The sequence below is a fragment of the Psittacula echo genome (genome assembly GCF_963264785.1).
Source record: "Psittacula echo genome assembly, chromosome: 7".
NCBI classification, from domain to species: Eukaryota; Metazoa; Chordata; class Aves; order Psittaciformes; family Psittacidae; genus Psittacula; species Psittacula echo.
In genome coordinates, this window is record NC_137740.1 from 10,229,236 (window position 1) to 10,251,908 (window position 22,673).

At 49.0% G+C, this 22,673-nt stretch overlaps 1 protein-coding gene and 1 long non-coding RNA gene across 3 annotated transcripts; one reads left to right on the forward strand and one right to left on the reverse strand.

Moving 5' to 3' along the window:
- Nucleotides 1–1,311: 1,311 nt before the first annotated feature.
- Nucleotides 1,312–14,376, reverse strand: LOC308224204 (cytochrome P450 4B1-like). The gene is made up of 13 exons (XM_080623935.1): nt 14,121–14,376; nt 13,132–13,273; nt 12,414–12,458; nt 11,730–11,857; nt 11,173–11,297; nt 10,943–11,094; nt 10,601–10,707; nt 9,623–9,813; nt 8,877–9,010; nt 8,663–8,727; nt 7,877–7,959; nt 2,280–7,173; nt 1,312–2,134 (listed from the first exon to the last, which is right to left on the reverse strand). Exons 1-12 carry the CDS (start codon nt 14,304–14,306, stop codon nt 7,005–7,007), a joined length of 1,527 nt encoding a protein of 508 aa, XP_080480061.1. The 5' UTR covers nt 14,307–14,376; the 3' UTR covers nt 1,312–2,134; nt 2,280–7,004.
- Nucleotides 9,680–22,613, forward strand: LOC308224205. 2 transcript variants are annotated; one of them, XR_013957454.1, is made up of 7 exons: nt 9,680–10,283; nt 10,486–10,558; nt 12,022–12,131; nt 13,940–14,123; nt 14,206–14,382; nt 16,464–16,685; nt 21,649–22,613. It is a non-coding gene; the product is annotated as an uncharacterized lncRNA (long non-coding RNA). The 2 variants fall into 2 exon arrangements; XR_013957455.1 differs by lacking the exon at nt 13,940–14,123 and having other exon boundaries at nt 21,649–22,605.
- The last annotated feature ends 60 nt before the right edge of the window (nt 22,614–22,673 follow it).

The following is a 22,673-nucleotide window of genomic DNA, read 5'->3' on the forward strand; positions in this document are numbered from 1 at the left end:
AGCATCATCCCCTCCACTTGCCAGGTGGGGAAACTGAGGCATGGCACCAATCCAACACTTCCCAGCGCTGCTTAATAGGTGAAAGCCAGTACTCCCTGAATCCCGCCAACCATAGGGCACAGGCCCACAACCATTCCTGGGGACCATTCCCGGGGACCATTCCCGTGGCTTCGAATGGCAATCACTGCTGTTGCCAGGATGTGGCTGGAGGCTGCTCCGGACAGTGCTGGCTCTCCCATGGGCTGCTGGACATGGTGCAGCCCGCTTGTCCCAGGCTGTTCATTAACCAGGCTCCATGTTTTGCTGTGTGGGGACAGTGCTGAGGCCACCATGGGAGCAAGGAGTTCCCAAGCCATGATGTTTGCAGGTTGAAATGAGAGACCTGTAATGCCTTGGGCTTCCCTGAGACATCAGTTGCCCAAGTGGTGTGCAGGATCCTCCCCCTGAACAACAAGGAAAGGGATAAAGGGCTTTGCAATCAAGGGCAGTGCAGGGGCTGCAGATGGAGCAGGACTGGAAGGGATAGGATGGGATGGAGGTTTATAAGAGGGGCATTTTTAGCAGCCTCTGGGTTTGGCGGGGAACTGGGTGGTTTTGGGGCTGTGCAAACACAAAGGGGGAGGAGGTGGCAGGAGCTACCTCTTGCTTTCACTTTCTGTTGAGTATTGAGGCATAGAGAGGTGTTAGACCTGCTCTGAAACAGCTGCTGTGCTGGGTTTGGATCTGGAGGAGCTGTGGCCTCTGCGCAGGGGATGCTTTGGAGACCCATTTGCAGGCAGCAGTGCCAGAAGCAGGCAGGGAGGATGTTGGGGCTGAAAGTACCTCTTTGCCTCTCACTAGCACAGCTCCTGCTCTGTGGTTTTCAATCCTGAAGGAGCTTTCCTGCTGCAAGGGCTATTCTCTGCATTACCAGTGACCTTAAAAGCCCAAGCCCGTGCTGGAGAAGGTGCTGCCCAGCATGGTGCAGGCAGCATGCTTCTTCCCAACACTTTCCACATGGTGCAGTAAAACACCTTGTTTTCCTACAGCGCTGAAACCTGATGGATATTCCCTGAAGTGAAGATGCAACAGTACTGGTGGGGAGCTCAGGCCACTTCCCATTGCTGGGATCCCTCTGTGATGGAGTAGGGAGCTGGAGCCTGGTGCTACCACTCACCAAGTGCCACTTCTCACTTCCCACAGGGAAAGCTGTTGATGTCCCTAGTAGGTGGCGACACAAACATTCAGGCATGGGAGTAATCCAGGAGCCTTCCGGTAACAGATCCACCTTGGAAGGCATCTCCCCAAAGAACCTCATGTAGGCAAGCGTTTCGAAAGCACCCTCAAGCACAGCATTGAGAAATCACAGCTCCAGTTGAGAAACTGCACGGGGGTAGAAGAAAACAGGCAGAAGGGTTGGAGGGGTCAAGGCACGGTGCCTGCTGTCCCCAGCATTGCATGAGAGCTGTTCCCTTCTACCACCTTCCCTTGGGGAGGCTGAGCCAGCCCCAGGCCGGGTCCTGGACCTCCCCACTTGTGACCCTGATGGATGCTGCTCCCTGATTTTCCTCTTGCAGGTGCCAGCATGATGAGGGTTTGGAAAAAACCAAGCTCCTTAGAGTTCAGCTTCGCTCAGCAGGGTTTAAGGAGGATTAGTCATTGTGTGCTCCTGCTGCATCAGCACTCGGGCTGGGGGTGTGGCGAGAGGAGGGGAACCCATTAATTTTTACCTCTCGGTTGCAAAAGGAGTCAGAAACGGCATCCTAATAATGAGTAACAGTGGGAGTTTATTCCCTGCCATGCGCACACCCTGAATGTGTAATGAATGTCTGAGCTGTTTCCCTGGATGTGGGTTTGGAGTGGAGGTCTGCTCAGTGGGTCTCAGGGTCTCTTTTCCCAGTGGATCCCTTCCATGGTCATAAGTCCAAGCAAGGAGAAGGATGAGGCTTCACTGTGCCAGTGCCCCTTCAGAGTTCACTTCCCAGGGGACATCTTTTGCGAGAGCCAGTGTGTTGTTCCATGGTGGGATCTCCCCTCCATGCAGTCCTGCCTCAGTTTCCCTTGTCTCTCAAGCACGACCCGAGGTTGTCTATGTGAAGCAGGCTGCCTTCCCGCGAGCCATGCAGCAGGCTTGTAGATGCTTCTTGGTGTGATCCTAAAAAGAACAAAAGGGAGTGAGCACAAATGAAATTTATTGTTGGAAAATCTTAATTAGATTTTAAGCCCAAAGGGAGAAAAGTGAGGTATTATCTGACACAGCTAATGAGTGTTAAGGGTCCATTGTTATATTTCTTGTTTACCTTTCTGTGCTGGCTGATACGGCCCGGATTCTCGCCTGTTCTGCCATAATTAGGATATCTCATCTCTTGCTGATAGGGTTGGGGATGCTCTTTAAAGCACAATGCTGTCTCATCCCTCCCTGGCAGGGTAAGCGTGATCAGGAAGGCAACTTCTGGCATCCCAGCACTTGCGCCTGCCACATTGACCGTGTGAGCTGGGGGATGCTCTCCAGAGCATCCTGATAGCTTCCAGGTGATGGGCATCTCCAACAGCCTTGGTGACCTCTCCAAAGGCCCCTGAACCAAACTGCCTGGGGGCCAAATCCTCCTCAGTGCCTCTCTCCACACAGCATAGGAGGTGACTGTGTCCTCCACAAGTCACTCCAATGCCCACCAATGAAGAGGAAGGACACCCATGGGTACCCCATCCTACTCCCTGCTCTGTAATGTCAGTGTCTCTGGAGCTTGGGCTTCAGGAATACATTCAGAGTTGGGATCTGCTGTGGACAGGACAGTCTCCTTTAGGGCAGAAGACATTCAGAATGGTCTTTTTGCACTGCTGCCTCATTGTAAGATGTATCACAGCTTTCCTTTGTGGCCTAGGAGCATGCAACTTGTCTCTTAGATCCCCTGATAACAGGACATCTTGTTGAAAGCCACCTGTACTCTGATACTTCCCTGATCTCTCCCGAGGCACTTTAGGGATGGATGTTTAAGATGTTTCAGCTGTGACTACAGCCCTGGAGCAGCGAGGACAGGTGGATACCTACCATATAAATTATTCCAAGGTGGCTTAGTTAGAGATTTGCTGTATGGAGGTAAATGGCTGCTGTAAAGACCATCAGCTCTAGCCCTGAGCATTGTATCTGGCATTGGGCACCTTGACACTCAAGAGATGTGATTTGGTCCTCCAGAAGCAGAAAGGGAGCCTGTCCCACCGTTGTAATCTGCTGGGCTGGAGAAAGAGCCTGGTCACCCAGGTAGGAGCTGTGAACGTGGCATGTAGGGGTGTCTGTGTGTGGGCAAGGGGGCTGCAAAGTTTTTGGTCTTGATTCAAGGCACTGAAAGCCAGAAATAAAATACCATCCATTGTTGGTTTATACACCCGTAGTAGCCAAACAAACATCCCTGGAGCCTGTCCTTATCACTTTATTACACCTGCTAGAGTGAATAGATTAAAGAGGATGGGGAGGGGGGAGAAAGCAGAAGAATCCAGCAGAAAAACTGGGGTTTGGGATTGTTAATTATTCTCTGGGGTCTCTAATCTTTAACTGGCAAACAGCATCACTAACTGTCTTAAAGCCCCTCCTGGAACATCCTGATAATAAGCCATCTGCATGAAGGCACCCCGTTATCTGCCCTCCTCCAGCCGCCTGTGACATGGCTGGAGTGGGAGATAATGAATGTGTGGTGTGTAATAACGACACGTCATTCATGATTATCGGCCTGATACCCAACCTTTTAGCTCCATTGTTTGTGCTTCAAAAAAAGGAGAAAAAGAGAAAATAAAAAAGGAGGAGGGAAAGAAGAAAAAAGGGGAATTTTTGGTGCTATGGGCTGTCCCGGGGTCCCCGAAGTGTCTCCCTGCCAAAGGGGCTGGCTCTCGCAGCATCTCCCAAAGGGCTTGGTGGTACCCGGGAAGGACTCGCCTGTGGATTGGCGGTTCTTGTAACCATGGTGATGGAGGGAGAGAGCTGAGACAGCGCAGAAATGTCACTGCCTGGCAGAGAGACGTTTGAGGCAAATGGTGGGGTGATTAGATCTGTGTCACCGGGTGCTGCCCGGCTCCTTGTGCTGCTTTTGCTGCTCTCAAAGCCGTTTAGTGGCGGCTTGGCAGAGGAGGTTATCTTGTACACGCTGCTGTCCAGAAACTGCCAGCGTTTGAAGGCAGGGGGGATGTTTGGGTTGCCTGGTTTGACCTGGATAAGCTGAAAAGCAGAAGAATTTTCTCCTGGCTGCTGCTGCACTATGGCTTCATGATGCGTTGGTGCTGCGAGATCTTCCCCCAGAGCTTTGATCCTTCAAACTGCACATCTGGGTTAAGTGGGATTCTTAATGGGGAGGGATTTTAAGGTGTTTGGCTCAGGTTGACTCAATTATTGCCAGAACTGATCAATAATGATCCATTTTTTTTTACATAAAAAAATGGTGGTAGTTTCTTCCCTCTTTCCCAAGCAGGTTTCCCAGAGCAGTTTCCCTGGGTAAGGTCTCTGCTGGAAGTAGTTGGGGTTTGGCCATTCGTAACAGTCAGAACACTTGGAAACCAAACAAGCAGTCTCGGTCATGGCAGCGAATAGGGTGATGGCCTCAAAGCACAGGGTTGGGAGGCCAAGCAGAGCACTGTACACATATATAGGCAGCAGCTGTAGGTTCTCATCAGCTCTAACTTTTCCTGCTCTGGCCTTATCCCATCATGCCCAAGCCAGAAGATGCTGTAGGGGCGTCTTCAAGTGCCACCTAGCTTCCTTTGAAACCCACCACCAAGGAGACAGGCTGGGTCTTTGTGGCCAAGCACTCGCCAGGCTCATTGCTTGGACCACAAGCTGGAGAGTGGATGAGCAGAGCTGCAAGGTGGCTTGCTTGTGCCTGCATGGGCGGCTGAAAGGTCTGACAAATAGAGCCAATAATGAAAAGCTGCTATCAAAATGCTGCCTTCCAGTTGCTGTGCTGGAACCTGGGAGGCAGAGAACCTATGAGATCAGCCTGAGTCCACTATCTGTGCAAGGATGATGGCATTGGCACCTACACAACCTGAATCCAGTCGCTTCCTGAGCGTGAAAAAGGGAGAAGAGGAACTTGGTCTCCAGCTGCCTTGCAAAATAAATGCAACCTGCACCTTGCTGGTTATTCACAGCATCCCTGTTCCATTAGGTACCTGTTAGCCAAAATGAAGGTCTGGATCCAGCCCTAGAAGGGTTTTGTTTCTCAAACTGAGGATGCAGAAGGCAACAGAAATGGGAGGCAGGGGGCTGCAAGGGTTTGTTCAGATGGGGACAGGCTCAGCTTTGGCTGTCCTGGTCTGGCCATCAGCAGAAGTGAGCTGCCTGGAGGAATGGACATGTTTTGGCTATGTTAGTGCTTGCAGTGATGCTGGTGATGGTGTTGAAGTGGGCAGAAGCTGGACAGAGAGCCTTGTCTCTGTGGCATGACATGTGTGCGGTCCTCCGTGCCTCTGTTTCCCCTAATGCCTGCTGAGTGCCCAGCACTTGCAGTGACAAGCTTTCTTTGTGCTATGGGCAATATCACCTTCAAGCTGGGGACTGTAATGGAGCAGCCTCCTCTGCTGTGTGACACAGCTGAGGATGGGAATGGGGACCGGGATGTCCCAGGGGATGGGACCCATCAGCTGCCCTGCTGGGCCTGGCCATGCTCCCTGCCGAGCCCAGGGGGTTTTGCCAGGGACGAGGGAGGACTCCGTGTTTCTGGGTCTCCCACTGCCACCTAGTGATCCATTTCCCACCCTGGACCTGCAGCTCACCCAGATGGATCCCCTTAGCCTCAGAGCCCACCTATGGACAGTGCTGGGGTGAGGGCCTATGGGAGTCCCTGCATCCCTGAAACAAGCCTGGCCTCAGGGCCAGCCCCCACCTGCACCCCCTGGGAGCTCACTCGTGTACTGAGCAGTCAGGTCTCAGCCTCTGCAGAAAAAGGCTTGAGACTCGTGCTCCCTATTGGGACCTTTAGGGTTTTCTTGCAAGCTGAGTTTGTTCTTGCCACCAGTGCTTGGAGGGTGGTGACTTCTGTTTTGCTTTGTTTGACCCCAGATCATTTCAGTCATTTCCTTACCACAGAAATTCCCGGAGGCAGAGGTAAGGGCTCGGTGACCCATGGCATGGGAGGGGTGGAAACAGGCTCCTTGGGCTCAGGGGGGGCAAACCCACTGAAACAACCTTTGTGGCTTGAGAAAACACTCGCAGGGCTGCACCTCCGGGCACAGCCTTGCCTCTGGGCTGCTGGGACTCATCCTGGACCCCGTTGGCCCCCCAAATGCAAAGCCAAAGCCACTCTTTGGGAGCACCTCTGCAAGGCTGTATTCGTGTTTCAGAGAGGAGAACAAGGCTGATCATGCTTTGTTTTCAATGTGGAGAGTTGTTTCTCCAAGTTAGCTGGTTAGTTACACGTCCCTGCGCTGGTTCCTGAGCACCCTCAGCTCAAGGAAGTTCAGCGCCAGGGCAGAAAAACCCCTTGGCTTTTGTCTCCATAATGGCAGGAACAGTGCCAGCCCCAGAGCGGATTAGGGGGATAATGTGGAGGGTGGTGCATGGGGATGCAGAGCGGCTGTAGGGAGGAGTTATCCTGCCCTGGCACTCCCAGGCTGGAGGCAGGGGAGGGATGTTGTGCTGGGACAGTGTTCAGGCCTTAGACATCCATACAAACCTTCCTGGTTTTATTGTCATGCCCAAGCAAGGAACTGGTAACAGTGCATATAGACATGAGGGTGACAGAGGTCCCATCAGGCAGTGTGTGAGGAGATGAGCAGGACATGGAGGATGCCCATGGAGATGAAGCTTGAGCCATAGCTGTGTTGTGAAACCCGCTTGGCAGTGCTATTCCTGGTGCAAGGAGGGGACCTGGACCTGGGCTCAGCGTGTGTGTGAAGGGGCTCAGTGTGCCCCCCGGGACAGCAGCGGGAGGTTAATGTTGGAGAGGTCTGAGGTGGCCAGGGTGAGTCTGGTTGGTGTCCCCCTCCGGATGAAGGGTGGTGCTTGGGATAGGTCTTGACCCACGCTGTGGTACCTCAGGGGATCAGTGGATCTTCTTCAGATGCACATGGACCCCTCTGCTGGACCTGAGGATGAGCTGCGCTGTCAGTGTGGGAGGGTTGGATGGGTCAGGGCAGAGCTCAAAGCGGAGCAGGGTCAGGGCCAGCGCCACCTTCATCTCGTTCATGGCAAACTGCTGCCCGATGCAGTTCCTGGGGAGAGGAGAACAAATGCTCTGCTTGCTGCCTTCATCCCCAACTGCCCCTGAGCTGGGCTCAACCCATGTGTGAGCTGGGGGACCTCCAGCTGCTGCATGGATGATGGCACAGCTTATCTAGGAATCCCCTGATGCCACAACATAATGCACCTAGCACTGTGGTGGGGTGGTGTTGTTTCAATGAGCATTGAAAAAATAAATGAGATTGAGAAAGCTGGGGCCTACTTGACTGGAAAGGGCTGCATGGATCCAGCTAAAAACCTGGACACCTCAGGAAGATTGTTTTTGGCTCTATGAGTATCTTCTCCTGCAAGTTACTGAGACTTCAGTATCCTGCATGTTGATACAGCATGGAAACCACAGACTTGGACCCAGCTTGGCTTTGAGGTGCAGTGAGTGTTCACCTCTAAGCAAGGGAGCCTGTGTTCCTAGTGCAGGCAACAGAAACATAAACACCTCTGAAAATCCAGATGAAAAGTGTGTGAAATCCTGTGGTGACCACAGAGCTTGGGGTGTAGGAAATACTCTGGAGCTGATGGAGCATGGTGGAGATCTGGTTACAGGAAGCCTGCTTGAGTTGGCCAAGCCAGCTTGGATTAAGGGCACAGAGGGAGGTTTAGCTTGAGGAGCTCTGCTCTGGGCTAGATCTACCATGTAAGGCAACCTACAAAGAAGGAAAGAGTGGAAGGGTCTCCCACCTGGATCCAGCCGAGAAAGGCAGGAAAGCGTGGGAATGCCTCTGTGCTGAGTTCTCTGGAGAAAACCTCAGGGGATCATAGACCTGTGGGAGCAACAAAGGCCATAAGGTCAGGGTTTGGTTTGGTATGAGCAGCACCAGGCTCTCCCCTAGTCCCCACGGTAGGCTTGGACATGGTTTCTGCTGTCCCTGGGGGGGCTGCAGCTCACAGGCATCTCCTTACAAAGCCACTGAGTGAATGAGAGTAGAGTGCTGCTGACTGTGCCAATCTTCGCCTTGGAGATATCCCGATCGCCCTCTACAGTGCCCAAGATGCCTGGAGGTGTTTTCTCATCCATGGCAGCCATCATCAGGTCAGACTCTCTAGTCCGGAGATAGCTGAACCTGGCTCTCCAGACAGCCACTGGAGAGAGGCAGCTGTACACCTTCCTTTGAGTTTCCCAGCTCTTTCTTTCCCTGAATACTAAGATACCAGCTTCGAATCACACACTGCCTGGAGGGCTTGGGACTTCTCATAAGTCTGTCCAGGGCAGCGGAAAGCAGTCCGAGTATCTCTGTGTCACCACACATGAAGATAGACTATTCAACCCCCTTTCGCAGCACTTTGTCTTGTTCAAAGCCTTTGGGGTGTTTGATAACTTCATTGCACTTTGCATTTAAATATGGAACATCGGAATAAGAGGGAGAAAAAGCACCCAAACGTGGCAGGGAGGCACAGGCTGCCTTGTTCAAGGGGAGAGGATGTTTGGGCTGAGATATTCTTGTTATTATAACAAAGGTGAAATACCTCAGGGTCCTCCCACACATCCCGGTTCCTGTGGATAGCGAATATGTTCAGTGCAACCTGGCAGCCTAGAAAAGAAAAGTGAGAAAAGGCTTGTGAGACCTCAGAGTGAAAACCCAAGAGAGGTCTTTGTAGGATGCTCTCCCTCCTTGGGCTCTAGTGATGATGCACCATTTGTGGCTGGCAGCAGCATGAAGGATGAATGAGCCCAACAGACCTGCTGGCAAGCTGCGTCCGTCAGGAAATGTGACAGGTTTATGCAGGCGTCGGGACACAGAAGGAGCTGGTGGGAACAGGCGCAAGCTCTCTTTGATGCACATCGTGGTGTAAGTCATCTTCCCGAGGTCATCCCTGAAAGCAAACCTGGGTCAGGCTGTGTTTGAGTGACAGCAATGGGGACAGCAGCAGCCACAGCCTGTGCTGCACACTGGGTGCGTTGGACTGCCATGTCTTCCTTCTCTTGTTGGGATTTCTCCTTCTCCTAGTCCTCCCTTTGCTGCTAGCATTGCTATGTGAAAAGCAAAATGCCCCAGTGTAGATGCCGTGTAAGGTGGATGAAGTTCCATTCTTAGAATCATAGAATAGTTTGGATTGGAAGGAACATTTAAAGGTCATTTAGTCAAATGTGTCAAATGCGCCGCTTGGCTTGGTGTTGTCTGCAAACTTGCTGAAGGTGCACTCATATACACTCTATGTCATTGATGAATATATTAAACAGTACTGGTCCAGATACAGACCCCTGAGGGACACCACTCATCACTGATCTCCACCTCGACACTGAGCCATTGATCACTACCCTTTGGATGCCGCCATCCAATTGATTCCTCATCCACCAAACAGTCCACCCATCAAATCTGTATCTTTCCTATATAGAGAGAAGGATGTTGTGGGGCGACTGTGACAAAGTCCTTAAAAGATAAGTGAAAAGAATTCAAAGTAAAGGAATAAGAAGTCCTAGCTCACCACTCAACAGTATCTCGGTCTCCCAAGATTCCCCGGATCTCCTCCCTGCACCGTTGCTGGTACTCTGGATATAATGACATGCAGTACAAGAGCCAGGAGATCCCACTGGCTGTGGTATCATGACCCTCAAACATGAACGTGTCCACCTCAGCCCGCAGGTCTTCATCAGATAGCCCAACTCCATTTGCATCCTAACAAAGAGGAGAGTATATCATCCTTAAGCACACATTAATTGGACTTGCTTCTTTGGATATAAAAATAACGCTAGACGATGATGAAGGACCCAGTTTGGTGTCTTTTGTATCTCCCTGTACATCAGGAAGTAAGCTAATAGAAAATATATCTGATATATATGAGAACAGTCAGACCTGCTGGTTGCTGACTCTGCAGTCAACAGAGCTACAGAGCTGGGCTTTGGGGCAACACCAGTTCCCAGCCCTTCAGAAGGAAGGGCTCTGCTCTATTAAAGGCTCTATTTGATCCCCTACCAAGGGTCCCTGTTAAGTTTTCCAGTAGGTGTGTTTGGATGACTTTTGTTTCAGATTGAGAAGAAAAGAAAGCAGCGGCTCCGGAAAGACAGAGCAAGAGCACAGAGAGCGTGTCTCCTTCCTGAATACCAAATGGCAGCTTCTGTCCAGAGTATCTGAAGATGTCTGCAAAGGTAAAACTACAGAAGGTAACAAATGAAATCAGTTGAGAGGAGTACAGCCAAGCTGGACCCCTTGTAATGTTTCCAAAGGTCTCATTTGACAACTCACTTACGTGGAACTATCAAAGTGCTCAATTAAAATGAACAAGGAAGGTGAAAGTCTGCCCAAGCTGTTTCTGTTCTTCATCTTACTCATTTGTGTTTCCTTCCCAAGTGGAGAAGCTGTTGCCAGTAACTCCAGACAGGACTGGCCACCTCCCATCTGGTGCATCCTCAGTGCCACACAGGTATGGTGTTTGGCATTTGATATGATTATTTCAAACATTCACCTTGGTACAAAGAAGAATGTCCAGAAAATCCAGGTGTTTCTTCTTCTGGATCTTGTCATATTCCTTCTCACTGGATAACAACATCTTTCTTTCTTTTATTACCTTATCTGCACAGAGGAATGATCAGTTAGATGTGTCCTGCCCCTCCAGAGACCTCATGTACCTGTCTGCTTGGTCAGCAGTTTGGACCTTGTTTAATGTATAACCCTCTGGCCAGTGCATGCTGCAACCCCCCTCTGAGCAGCTCCAGATGGAAGTGGGGGCAAGGTTCAGCTGGGAAACAGGGCTGGGGAGAAGGGGGGAGAGATACCTAAATAGGGCTGGAAAGAAGGGAAGAAATACCTGTGTGGGTATGGGCCCGCTTGCAGGCATCCTGAAACTCCCGGCCTTTGCGAGTCAAGTTATAGAAGATATCCTTGTAAGAAAAATTCTGGATTCTATTGCTCAGGAGGTAGCTCAGGTCATAAACAGCTCTGATATAATAGTCTGAGTTGCTGTAGGGAGATCAAGGCAACCAGAGTGAGGAAACGGGAGCACTCGTTTTCACAGCATTTGGAAGTTGAAGCACTGACCTCTCAGTCTGGCAGTTGGCATTATAACTGAAGGCACACTTCAAGATGCTGTCTAGTGTCATCAAGCTGACATCTTGAAAGAGCTCCACTGACTTCCTCTCTGTGTTCTTCTTTTCCCATTTATCCTAGAGGTGGAGGCAGGGGTAAGGAAGGACAGAACCATCTACAATCAGGTCATATTTTCCATTTCCTCTTCCCAGATCCACGTTGCTAATTACTTTCTTATCTGCCAGCTGAGGCCCTAGTTCAATGTATATTCTGTGATATCTAATCAAACTCCTCTGTACATTTCTTGTTCAAGGTTTACCATTACTGGGCTAGGAAAGGATGTTCTACCAGTGGTTGCTTTTATTAGAAAGCAAATGAAAGAAAGAATAAGTGGAAGGGCCAGAGGGAGGCGAGGAGAGCAATTTCAGAACTTCAAAACCACCCAAAAAGTTCAGTGGAACTCTAGGATCCATCTAAGCCCAGTCTGTCTCCCTTGGTCTTTCCCAGACCTGACTATTTTCACTGGTGCACAGCTGAAAGGTGAAAGTGGCAGGAGTGGTGATTTTTACCAGCATCACTTTGACCGAGTCTGACATCAAGGCCACATAAGATTTCAGCACATCATAATGAAAAGCTGGGGTGAGCAGCTTCCGATGCTGGAACCATTTGGCTCCCTCCAAAATCAACAGTCCCTCCCCTGGGGAAACAAAAGCAAAGGTGCAATCAGCTACTCCAGACATTGGTCACTGTGCTGGCAGCCTTACTACTGCTTTTGGCCAAGCACAGACTAATGTGCAGGATCTAGAAGAAGGAAGAATTGGTGATGGAGCCTTTCTTCAGCCTCTCTGATGCCGTTCACAGCAGCGCTCTTTGGATGGAGAAGAAGCATGCCCACTGCAACCAGCCGTGCACACCCAACCTACCCTGAAACCAGGCCCATGATGGCAGAGGCACAGGACTTGTTCTCTCAGGTGGGTTTTCTGTCCTGTCCTTGGTGTGTATCCCTCCAGTTATCTATGGTGGCATTCAGTCCCTGAGCAAACTGAAGTTTGGGGGTGTGATCTAAGGCAAAGCTGCCTGATGTGCTCCACAACTAGGTGGGCACCACCAGTAGTAATGTTCACATTCAAACAAACCCTCTCATTTGCAAGATCTGGTTTTAGAATGGAAGAAAGCAAAATAAAGGAAAACAAGAGAGAAGCTGCTAAATGTGCAATGTGGCTGAAAGGGATAATGGATAAAGGATGACTTACCAATCCAGGGAGTTAAGAGTTTGTAGGGTAAACTGGGCTTGTGTTCTGTAAAACAAAACAAGTACCAGAACATTATGAATGGCTGATGAATTCAGCATAACAAAAAAGAAAAATCAGGATAAATTTACACCGGAGTTTGTCCCCTAAATCACTATATAGAATTAGTCTAATTTTATTGTGTAAAATACTCTACCACTAGAGGCAGAGTTTAAAAGATGTCTTCTACAAATATGACCTCAGTGGACTTGGGAAAATCAGAGAAAGGTATAATGAAAAATGTGTGTGGAACAGAAATGGCCATGTCAAATCTCAAAGTTGAGAACAGTGGATGGGAGTTACTGGTGATGCCCATGTATGTACCACTCACAGGCATCATGCGCCATAGAAAGGAGGAGAGCCATTTGCATACCAGCTCGCCTGTTTTATTGGGTTTACTGGGAAGCACATCTATTGTGGTCATAGATGTCACAGTAAGACCAGTGATGATGGAGACAATGAACTAGGAGGAACAAGCACCTGGTCACTGTTTTGCACAAGAATACAAACTGCTCCATGAAACCTGGGGCAGGTTGGGAGCTTGAGAGGGGGAGAAAAAGGGGAATTGCAATATCCATGAAGGAAGCCAGCAGAGGGGATGACTCCAGGCAACTCTTCCATTATTTTCTCAGTAACGACGTGTCAAGGACATGGCTTCCCAAAACCAGATGTTGAGACTTACCCGTTTGGCTAACTATGACTTTGGCATAGTCAGGATGGTGGATTATTAGAGCAGGCAGGACTGGTCCAAACCATCTTGGAAAGGCATAGGGATATTTATCTCCCCATAACAATAACTGGTTTAATATGTTTTCAGTAGTTATCTGCAATGACAATTAAGCAGGGACTGAATTCAGGTAGTGAAAGAGGGATGTGTCAGGGAGAGCAGAGGCTAAACTTGCCCTCTCATGGGAAGCACGTACAAGACATCCTCTCCTGGAAATGGAGACAGAACAGGTGGACTTGAACAGGGGAGCTTTCTGTACTGCAGATAGAGGAGACACTGGACATTGCAAGGGCACTGTGCATAGGGGGCAAAGCTGACTGAGATGCCATGTCCCTGCAGCACCAGGCAGCTCCATGGAGAGTCCCTAGCTGGGGCCTGGCTGCATTTGGGCCGTGTTAGGATGGCCTGGGCTTGGTGTTGCACTCAGGAGCTATGCTGGCATAGGCAAGGCCAGGAGAACCAATGCTGTTACATCCCTGTTCTCTAAGTTCAGCAGTGCAAGGTGGGCATGTAATGGGAATGCGAAAGTATCTTCACTATAGAAGGGTGAAAGTGGCTGCAATAAAATGCCTCTTCTTCAGTGGCTGTAGAGGGAAAGACTCTTACAGGTTGAAGGTTTAATGCAGAAGAGAGATGTTTTATAGTTGCTTACATATAAAAAACATCATGAAAGTCCCAGAAATTGCCTAATTCCATGCTCAAGCACATGATTGAAAACAACGTGGCTCTGTTATTTGCCAAATGGTGTCTATCTCATATCCAGGCACCCTTCTCTGCCTGCCCTGTAGAAGCCTTGGTGGCCCCTGTGCTGAGGTTCTCTCCTTCAGGAAGGGAGATAAGCAGGGTACATACACACCCCACCGAGTGCTTCCTTTTATTCTGACTGATACCTTGCCCGGATTTTGAGACAAACCCACCCTGGCTGAGCCCAGCTCCCTCCTTACCAGGTGATTGTGGCCATAGAGCCAGTGTTTCGGGGGACCGGGAAATGCTTCCAGAGCTTTGATGAGTTTCTTCCTCTTCTGGTAGAATTGAGCCACTTTCAGCAGCACAAAGACTACACCAAGCACCACAGACAGCTGCAGAAGGACAGCAGAAGGTCTGGCTACGTTGTCCAGCAGAGACGCCATGCTGGACCTGTGTCTGGGATGCCTGACACTGCCTTCTCCTCTGTTCCTCCTGCACCTGATGAGGAGCTCAGTGCAGGTAAAAACCTCTCCCTCCTGCTCTGCTGGAGCTGAGTCTGATAAAGTGGTGCTGTCAGCAATTTATAGTGGTAGGAACACTGTGGTTAACACTGTGTCAACTTGGCTGATTGCCTGCTGCTCCCAACTCACCCTTTGACCTGCTTCCAGCAACCTGTGGATGGAGGCAGCTTGTTAACAAACAACCTGCACATATTCCCAACTTTCTTTGAAGTCCCATACACCTCAGGAGTGAGTGAAAGCACTCATAGTTATCCATGCTCATGGGGACAAAGCCATAGGAGGAGCAATGTGAGAGGTAGCCAGGCTCGGGTTCTAGCTGAGCTCCATGCTGTCTTCAGCCAGTTCAGATCTGGAAGCTGTTCATCTGCCCATGTGAAGTGGGGAACAAATGGGCTACCTCTGCCCAACACATGGGCTGAATGGGTCGTAGAATCATAGAATAGTTAGGGTCCAGTGCCTTCTGCTGTAGAAGCAGTGCTCTGAGTGTCTGCAACATCACACAACACGTTATGTATAATCAAGAGAATGGACATAACACGAAGGACCGTGGCACTGTTCTTCCAAGAGGTCCTGCCATAGACAAGCCAGGAAACTAAACTGGTACCCTGAGGAATTAGCATGGTCAATACGTAATACAAGGAGAGGAGGGAGATCAGAGCAGTAAAATAAGCTGCAGCAAGATTGAGAGCCACTGTCTGGGGATAACCTGACTCCACAAACATGTCTGAAAGTTAGCGAAGTAACTTTTCCCTTAGCTGGCTTGTGGCCTATTGATTAATCAGTGATCACAAAGACAAAGTGTAGGTACAGATGGTACCATTTATACTTCAGGCTCAGGGAGATTTAAAGTGTCTGGCTGCTACAAACCCACGTGAGGGATTGTTGATGCATTACTCATTGCCAGTTTGAGTGTAGCGCGGGAAGATGCTCACCTGCATAAGCTGTGCTGATCCTGTGCTCTTTAAGGGAGAGAAGGATCAAGAGACTGCAGAAATGCTGAGGGCACTCCTCAGGAAGAAGTGCTGTGAAACTCCCTTTTCACCTAAATCTCTACAGGCAACTTCTCCAAGCTCTCAACCCCTCTTGGGAGCTCACAGTATAACCCACCATTTGGGACAGTTTTATTTCATGTATGTGCAGATTCTCCTTCTGAAATGTGCAACCTAATTCATGACTTTTTATTGTCTTCATGGGACAGTAAACTTTGCACAGAGCAGGAGGACTCAACCTGACTCTCTGTCCAGCACAGGCACTGCAAAGTTACCTGTGGGTCCTTGCAAGGGGGAGGATTTGTCCTTCCTGCCACACAGCTAGAGGATGCTCAGTGCCATACAAAGACAGATCCTCTCAGATGAATGGTTCTGAGAGAGGCCCTATGGGTTCAGGTGGCTTCACCTTCATGTCCTTTGGAGGGATGTGTGACTGTGCATCCCACTGCTTCTGTCTGCTCTTTGGAGTTCAGCTGTAGATTTTCTGGCTGAACATTGATACCCCTGCTGACATTAGCTAGTGTGGTACATGGTCTCTGTCGCATGCATCATCACCTAGTTCTCAGTGGTGGTAAGATACTTCACAAATGCTCAGGCATGATGCATTGGAAGTGGCAGTTTCTAGCAGTGGCCTCCAGCTCCAGCAATGATGGTGTTTCCAGAGCTCCTCATTCACTTCTGGGATTGCATCGTGAGGTGGGCATCCAGGGCAGTTGGTCAGCTGGCTAACAGCTACCTCCTATTGCGCATGCTAAAGTTTGGGCTGAAGAGGGGTTCTGTCCATTGCTTCTGCATGCTGGTAGTAGAAGACCACTCTAGAAACACTCTTTTCTCTTGAAAACATCAACTCTATGATCTCCTCTTACTCTGTTCCGGGGCTGCAAATACCCTTTTGCTAGACTGCCAATATGAAGACTAAGTTTCTTCAGCATTTCCATAGAAATAGTGATTGCATGGGCTCCTCAGCTGTGATGAGTGACCCAGTCAACACTACAGCTGTCCACATGGAATTGGGCTTTTGTTAGCATAGCAGGAAGATCCATTGGAAAGAGCCAATGACAACGGCTGAAAATCTCTTATGTCTCCCCAGACGTGGATGCTGTGGCTGCTTCAGCCCTGGCCTAGCACATTTTCATCTCCACTATGTGTCTGTCCCTTGAACTGGACCCACGTAACTTACATTAAGATGGTGCCTCTGGTTCCTCAGGCTGGGAAGAAGAGGAAGGAGGAGTTGTATTCTCTGGCTGGCATTTGTCATCCTGCTTTCTCCCCATCAGTTGCTGACATGCTTCATCCTTTGTGGCAGAGCCTGGTAAGTCATTACGGACACTTCCATTGACAGTTTAAATGAGCACACCGACTCTCCTTGTGTTGCCTTGCAGAACATCCCTGGTAGGCACTGGAGATCATTAGCTTTTCACACAATTGGCCATCTCCATGACGCTAATTGTATCTCGTTATGCTGAGCCAGCTGGATCTGTACAAAAGTTCAGGGAATTAAAGGTTGCTCTTTAGGAGGCTGAAGGCTGCAGTCTGTCGGGTTGGGCATTTCTTAGAGAAGGCTTTGGCTGCAGTCAGAGCAAGAGGGACCCGATCTGTCCTAACAACTCCACACTCCTTAGGAGGAGCACCTGACTCCATGGCTATGGAAGGCGTAGGAGACACATCTAGTACCTCTAGATCTATTTATGATCCTTCACCTGTCCTGCAGCACCATGATTAATGGGTTTCCCATAAGGAGAGGAGGCAGCGCAGGCTGGCTAGCTGGCCAGTTGGCTGGAATGGGTGTGGGTTGCAGTTTGGGAGGCTGCTGATGCTTCTTGCCTACCTGAGGAGTAGGAGAAGGATGAACACGTGGAACAAGGAGCCACTTTTGGAGTGTCCGAGCCAGATTTGTGGTTCTGCAAGGTGCTTTCAAAATGTGAGGCTAAGCTAGACTGGGCAGATGAAGAGTGTTAGAAGAGCAGTGGTACCATGTGCTTTCTCTTGTTATCAAGTAAGGTCACAGAGAGAGTTTGGACAAGTCTACCGTGATGCTTGGGATTAACCTTGAATTTAGGTTCAAGTGGTGTATCCTATGACAGACCCCACTCCCCATCCCCAATGCTTCTGCCCCAAAGCTGTCCCTCCACCAGCCTTTTTTCCTCTCAACCAGCTCTAAGATAGTGTTTAGGCTCTTTCACAGATCGTCCTCTAGAAAACAGTCCATAAACAACTTGCCTCTTGTCTGGCCTTGCCTGTGTCTGTGCATGGAAGGGACTGGAAGGAGAGCTCCATGAGACTGAAGACATTGGAAGGTGGGATTGCTACTGTGGGTCCATCATGTGAAGATCTGCAGCACGCTCATAAATCCAGCAGTGTCATGTAGCTGGGTACCTTACAAGGGCTACATAAGGAGAACAGTGACAGTTGGAGTGTCAGACTTTGGTCAGGGCCAGTGGAACTCTCCTGGGGTGTCCTGTGGCACCTACCCTATTACCAGACCATCTGGTCTGGATCTGGGCAGCACCTTTCAGCAGTCACCTATAAAACAACTCAGAAATGCCCTAAGACCTGGAGATGGAGGGGCCAGGCCACTGGAGTCTGGCTCAGTCTCAGATGAAACTTCTGTAACAACAGAGAAATTCTCACTGGTGACAAAGTCCCTGGGCAATGGGTTAGACCGTGGGTTACTGAGCAGGGTGGATTTGTACCCATCTGTCTCTTTAGTAGTTACTCAATAACCAGCAACAACTGTTGAGCATGGAGCCAAGGGGACATGGGTTGTTTTGAAAATCAAAACGAGATGTCAAGTGTTGAGCTGATAGGGAAGGAACATAAGAGACAGTGTGGCTAAACCCACTTTTATGGGGATATGGAGCAAGAATCTGAGCTTGGGTGATAGCAAAAGGCTTGGGTGCCTAATCCAGCCTTCAGCCTCTGCGTTCTGTGTTTCACTGGTGGAGGGGATAGAAATATCTTTCTCATGTATTTCAAAGGTTTCATGGCAAGAGGGGCCATGAACATTTTGTCTGTCACTTAGCACAGTCTGGGGAAGACAACTCAAGGGGGTTTTCCAGGGCAGAAAGCATGGAATTCCAGAAGGAAAAGGGAAATGGCCACAGAAATGCAAGTGGAAAAAAGTGAAATAGGACAGCGCCAGTCTGGTCATCATAAGGGATTGGGACAAGGCCAGAAAGTCTGCTTAGCGCCAGGAGAACCCACAGCCCTGCTGCTCCCAGGCATCCTGACTGAGGCATGGAGCCTCCAGAAGAAGATCTCAGCCTGAAAAAGCAGCTACAAGGGTCTCCTGATAGCCAGAGAGGTTGGGAGGATGAGGAGAGGCTCGGCTTCACCTCCTGGACATGTGGTCTGGCTAAACTACATTGGGCGTCGAAGGACATCTGCACGTTTGGCTCGATGCTGTGGATGTCCACAGGATGGCAGTGTGTGCCATGACAGCCCAGGCCATGAGGGTGGAAACAACCCGTTACAACTGAAGAACGCCCATCCTGTACCACAACCACGGACACATCAGGCGGTGGAAACTACTTTCAGCGTCTTGAGAATTGCTCCGCTTACTTTAGACACCTGAACACTGTTTTAACTCATCCTGTTGCTATTCATTGCAGAAGAACTGGTTTACTGAGCAGGTGAAATTTAGGTGGCAAACCAGTACTTTGCCCCAGAGCATGACCTTGCAGCAGCTGCTTTCCCTGGTTGTGCCTGTGTTTGTTTGGATAGGAAGAAGAGCCCAGGCCCATCTGTCCCTGTGTGTTCCTGCAGCGCTCAGTGCTGACAGATGAAATGTAGTTGTAATGCCAAAAGAAATAATAATGCTTCAAGCTTCCAAACACATGATATATGAGGAAATCACGGCAAGAGCCCAGCCAGTGTTGCGGAGTTACGCAAGCGGCCTCGATCCCATCTGACTACACATGTCTCACGGATGAATTTATATCTGGAAGCATTTAATACAACTGTCTTACAAATATGTTGCAATACTTCATTTACAGGCTGCTTCCAGTGTAAAACCCCAGTGAGGTTTAGAGGGAAATTGCTGATACCGTCTCATCATGGGTTTGCCTGGAGAGTGGTGTGGGTCCTGTGCTCTGCAGAGCTCGCTCTCACCACTGGTTCTGCTGTACCACAACCAGGCTGTGATGGATGGTATACCCTTTGCATGACCAGGATGTGGCTGGACAGCTATTATGACAGTCTGTATGGGGAAAGGAATAACTGCGTGAGTAGATGGTGTCCTTGCTCTGCTGTTATTGAAAGGCCAAGCTGCAGCAATGAGGAAAATACAGGGTCTTTATAGCCAAAACAAAGACTCACCCACTTTCACCCCGCATAGCTCCTCTCATGAGTTCTTGTTAGATTAGTATTCTGAAGGTCTGAGTCAGGCAGTTCAAGGTCAGCTCATCATCTCTGCAATTACCCTTGCTGCAGAAGGTAGGGAAGGATTAAAGAATGAGGTAACCTCTCTGCATCTAGCCCTTGACTGTCTTTATTGCTCTGAGTTATAAATCTCACATCTTTTTATCACTACCATGTCGCTAATATCCAGGAGAGGAAAGGTAACTGGGGGAAGGTGCCGTCAGAAATCACACTGGAATGATCAAGCTCACTCTGACACTGGGACACTGCTGCCCCAGAAGCCCTGTTGCAGCCTCAGCCCAGCTCTCCAGTTCAAAAGCAGAGCAGCTATGGAAGATATGGGATGCAGGATGCGGGGTGTGAGGTGATGCAGGATATGGGAGGCAAGATGTAGGATATGGGATGTGGGATGCAAGTTGCGGGATGTGAAATGATGCAGGATGCAGAATATGAGGTGCGGGATGTGGGATGCAGGATATGGGATGTGGGGTGCAGCCTGGCTGGCCTGGCATGCAGTGTTGTCACATGTGGCTTGGGGAGATGGGGAACTGGGCTGCCATGTGTGGTGCTAGTTAGAAGAGTGGGATTCTAGCTCCTGGCCTTAGAGGATGTTAGCGCCAAGGAGAGCTTTGAGTGCAGATCTGATATTGGGTTTGGGTATGCAACTGCAGGGGAACTGGGCTCCACTCCACTCCCATGTCAAGAAGCCACAAACAGAGCATGGAGGGAAGGATGGGAATGCTGCAGAGCATCTTTCCTTTTCCTCTTCAGATATGAAGAGGCAAATTTTCAACAAATCCTAAAAGTCATAGAGGGGACAATGACTGAAGAGGAAGAAGGCAGGAGCAGCCTGGCTTTTCCATCCTGGGGCCACGAACACTCACACGTTGGATAATCCAGTTGGGAAAGCAGCAGGGCCTTATACCATGTTCATTGCCTTCTTTGGGCCTTTGGATTATGCAGCAAAAAAAGTGACCTGCTCTTAAAACCTCTGAAAACGCAGATTCTCCAGGCAAACTATGTTAGGGCTAAAGATACCTTAGGGAGTACTTTATGCTGTGCAATCTGTGTCTGCCTAAATGCAGTTTAGCAGCTGCCATTTCATAGAACCATAGAATAGTTGGAGTTGGAAGGTACCTTTAAAGGTCATCTAGTTCATCCAGTCTGTCTATTTCCCCAAGGACTGTTATGCCGGGTTTTCTTACTTTGATACCCTTTTACCTACTCTGTTTCAGCGAGTGCACTGTGCTGTAAACCTTGTCCTCTTGCTCATCAGATGTTGTGGCTTTAATCTTTCACGTTTGCATGTCAAGGTTCATCCACCCATTTTTAGATAGCATTTTATTTTTCCAATCTTATCCCGAAAAGAGAATTGAATCCAATATAGAGATGTGTTTGATTGCAATGACTCAGCTATTTTGATTAGAAATTTTCTCATTTTACACTTTAGAATATGTAGGCAAGGTACATTATGGAGGAAATGCAGTTGCCTTTATACTTAGATCTCCAGATGGGGTTGAAGGACACTATCTCATTTCACCTAGTGAATGGAGATGCAAGTGAAAAATAGTCAAGAAGTATTTGTATTTATGTATCTAAGCATAATGCTTGCTTTAATTACAATGGCAGGATATTAGTGATTTGTATTATCTTTGTCTGCCTCTATATCTTCTAAATGTGCTTTGGAGAGATTGGTGCCTATCAGTCATTTCCTCTCTTCATTTCATCAAGGGCTGTGCCTGCCTCTTGGGCTTTGTGCTTGTGCTTGTGGGCTTGCATCGCATTCACTGCAGCATCTCTTCTATTTATCAAGATAATTCTGTCTCCTGATAGCACCCTCCAAAGAGCTCGAGGCATCCCATAGGTTCATGACATTTTACATTTTAATAAGCATGCTCCATCTCTCTCCAATGCAGGGATAGCTCTGATCGCAACTCGAGAGCTGCACCTCGTGTCTGAAGAGGAGACAGGCAGCTGGAGTGAGCACCCCTTACCATCGTGCTGACGTTCCTGCTTCTTTGAGGGGAGCTGGCTCAGGCCAGAATAAATTGGATTAACTCAGAAGCAAAAATAAGTTGAACTGGGATTCAGACTGGCACAGGCAGAAGGCCAGCACTGCTGAAGGGCAGGGAATAGAGATGAAAAAGCACATGGAAAAGCACATTTACTGAGAAATCTTATATTCGTTTGACTTTCTAGAGTCCTGATTCATTCCTGATTAGCAGCAACTAAAACTGTGTGCTGCTAATTACAGAGCTGCCATTTGACAAGGACTGCCTTTACACATAGGCTTAAACGGATTTTCAAGATGTGTCTTTCTCATTATAAGTTCAGATTTGTTCTTTTAGTGGAATTCATTCCAGAAGAAGGGAGTAGCATCATCATTCAGGTTGTAATATGGGGTTCAACAGGTTTCTGATTTTTCCTTAAAGAAAATAGTTTTTTTCCTGGGAGACTTTACCTCCAAAAATTCCTGGTTTTCAGAGGAATGAGAAGTTTGAGAAGAGAAAAAGCATTTGGAACCTCTTCTGCTTTTGAACCTGGAAAATAATAATTGGGTTGCACTGAAGTCTGCCCTGATGCTTGTTTTTCTCATGTGCTTTTTGGCCAGACAATGTGGTGCATAAAATGATCTGGCAGAATTCCTTCCTCACAGCTTCAAATGAAGATTACACATTGGACCCTTGCTAAGGGGTTGCCCATAGAAAGAGATGCTGTGTTGGGTGCAACTGGAGACCTATGGGCAGGGGCCTGGCCAGACACCCCCAGGGTTGTCTGTTGCCCCTCACGGGTTTCCTCTCAATCTCCAGCATCTAAAGGGGTTTTACGCTGTTTGTGATGAAGTGAGCAAATGTCAACAATAAAACCGGAAGCAGCTGCTGTCACAGGAATAATTATTGGTTTATTAACACAAAAATTACAGAGTATTTTGCAGTTTAGG

Bases quoted from the DNA above. Each gene is read 5' to 3' on its own strand.
- LOC308224204 (XM_080623935.1), bottom strand. From the start codon at position 14,306: ATGGCGTCTCTGCTGGACAACGTAGCCAGACCTTCTGCTGTCCTTCTG. The intron at 11,858-12,413 runs GTAAGTCATCCT...TTGTTTCCCCAG, and splicing joins ACTCTTAACTCCCTGGATTG to GGGAGGGACTGTTGATTTTG. The intron at 11,095-11,172 runs GTCAGTGCTTCA...ATCTCCCTACAG, and splicing joins GCCAACTGCCAGACTGAGAG to CAACTCAGACTATTATATCA.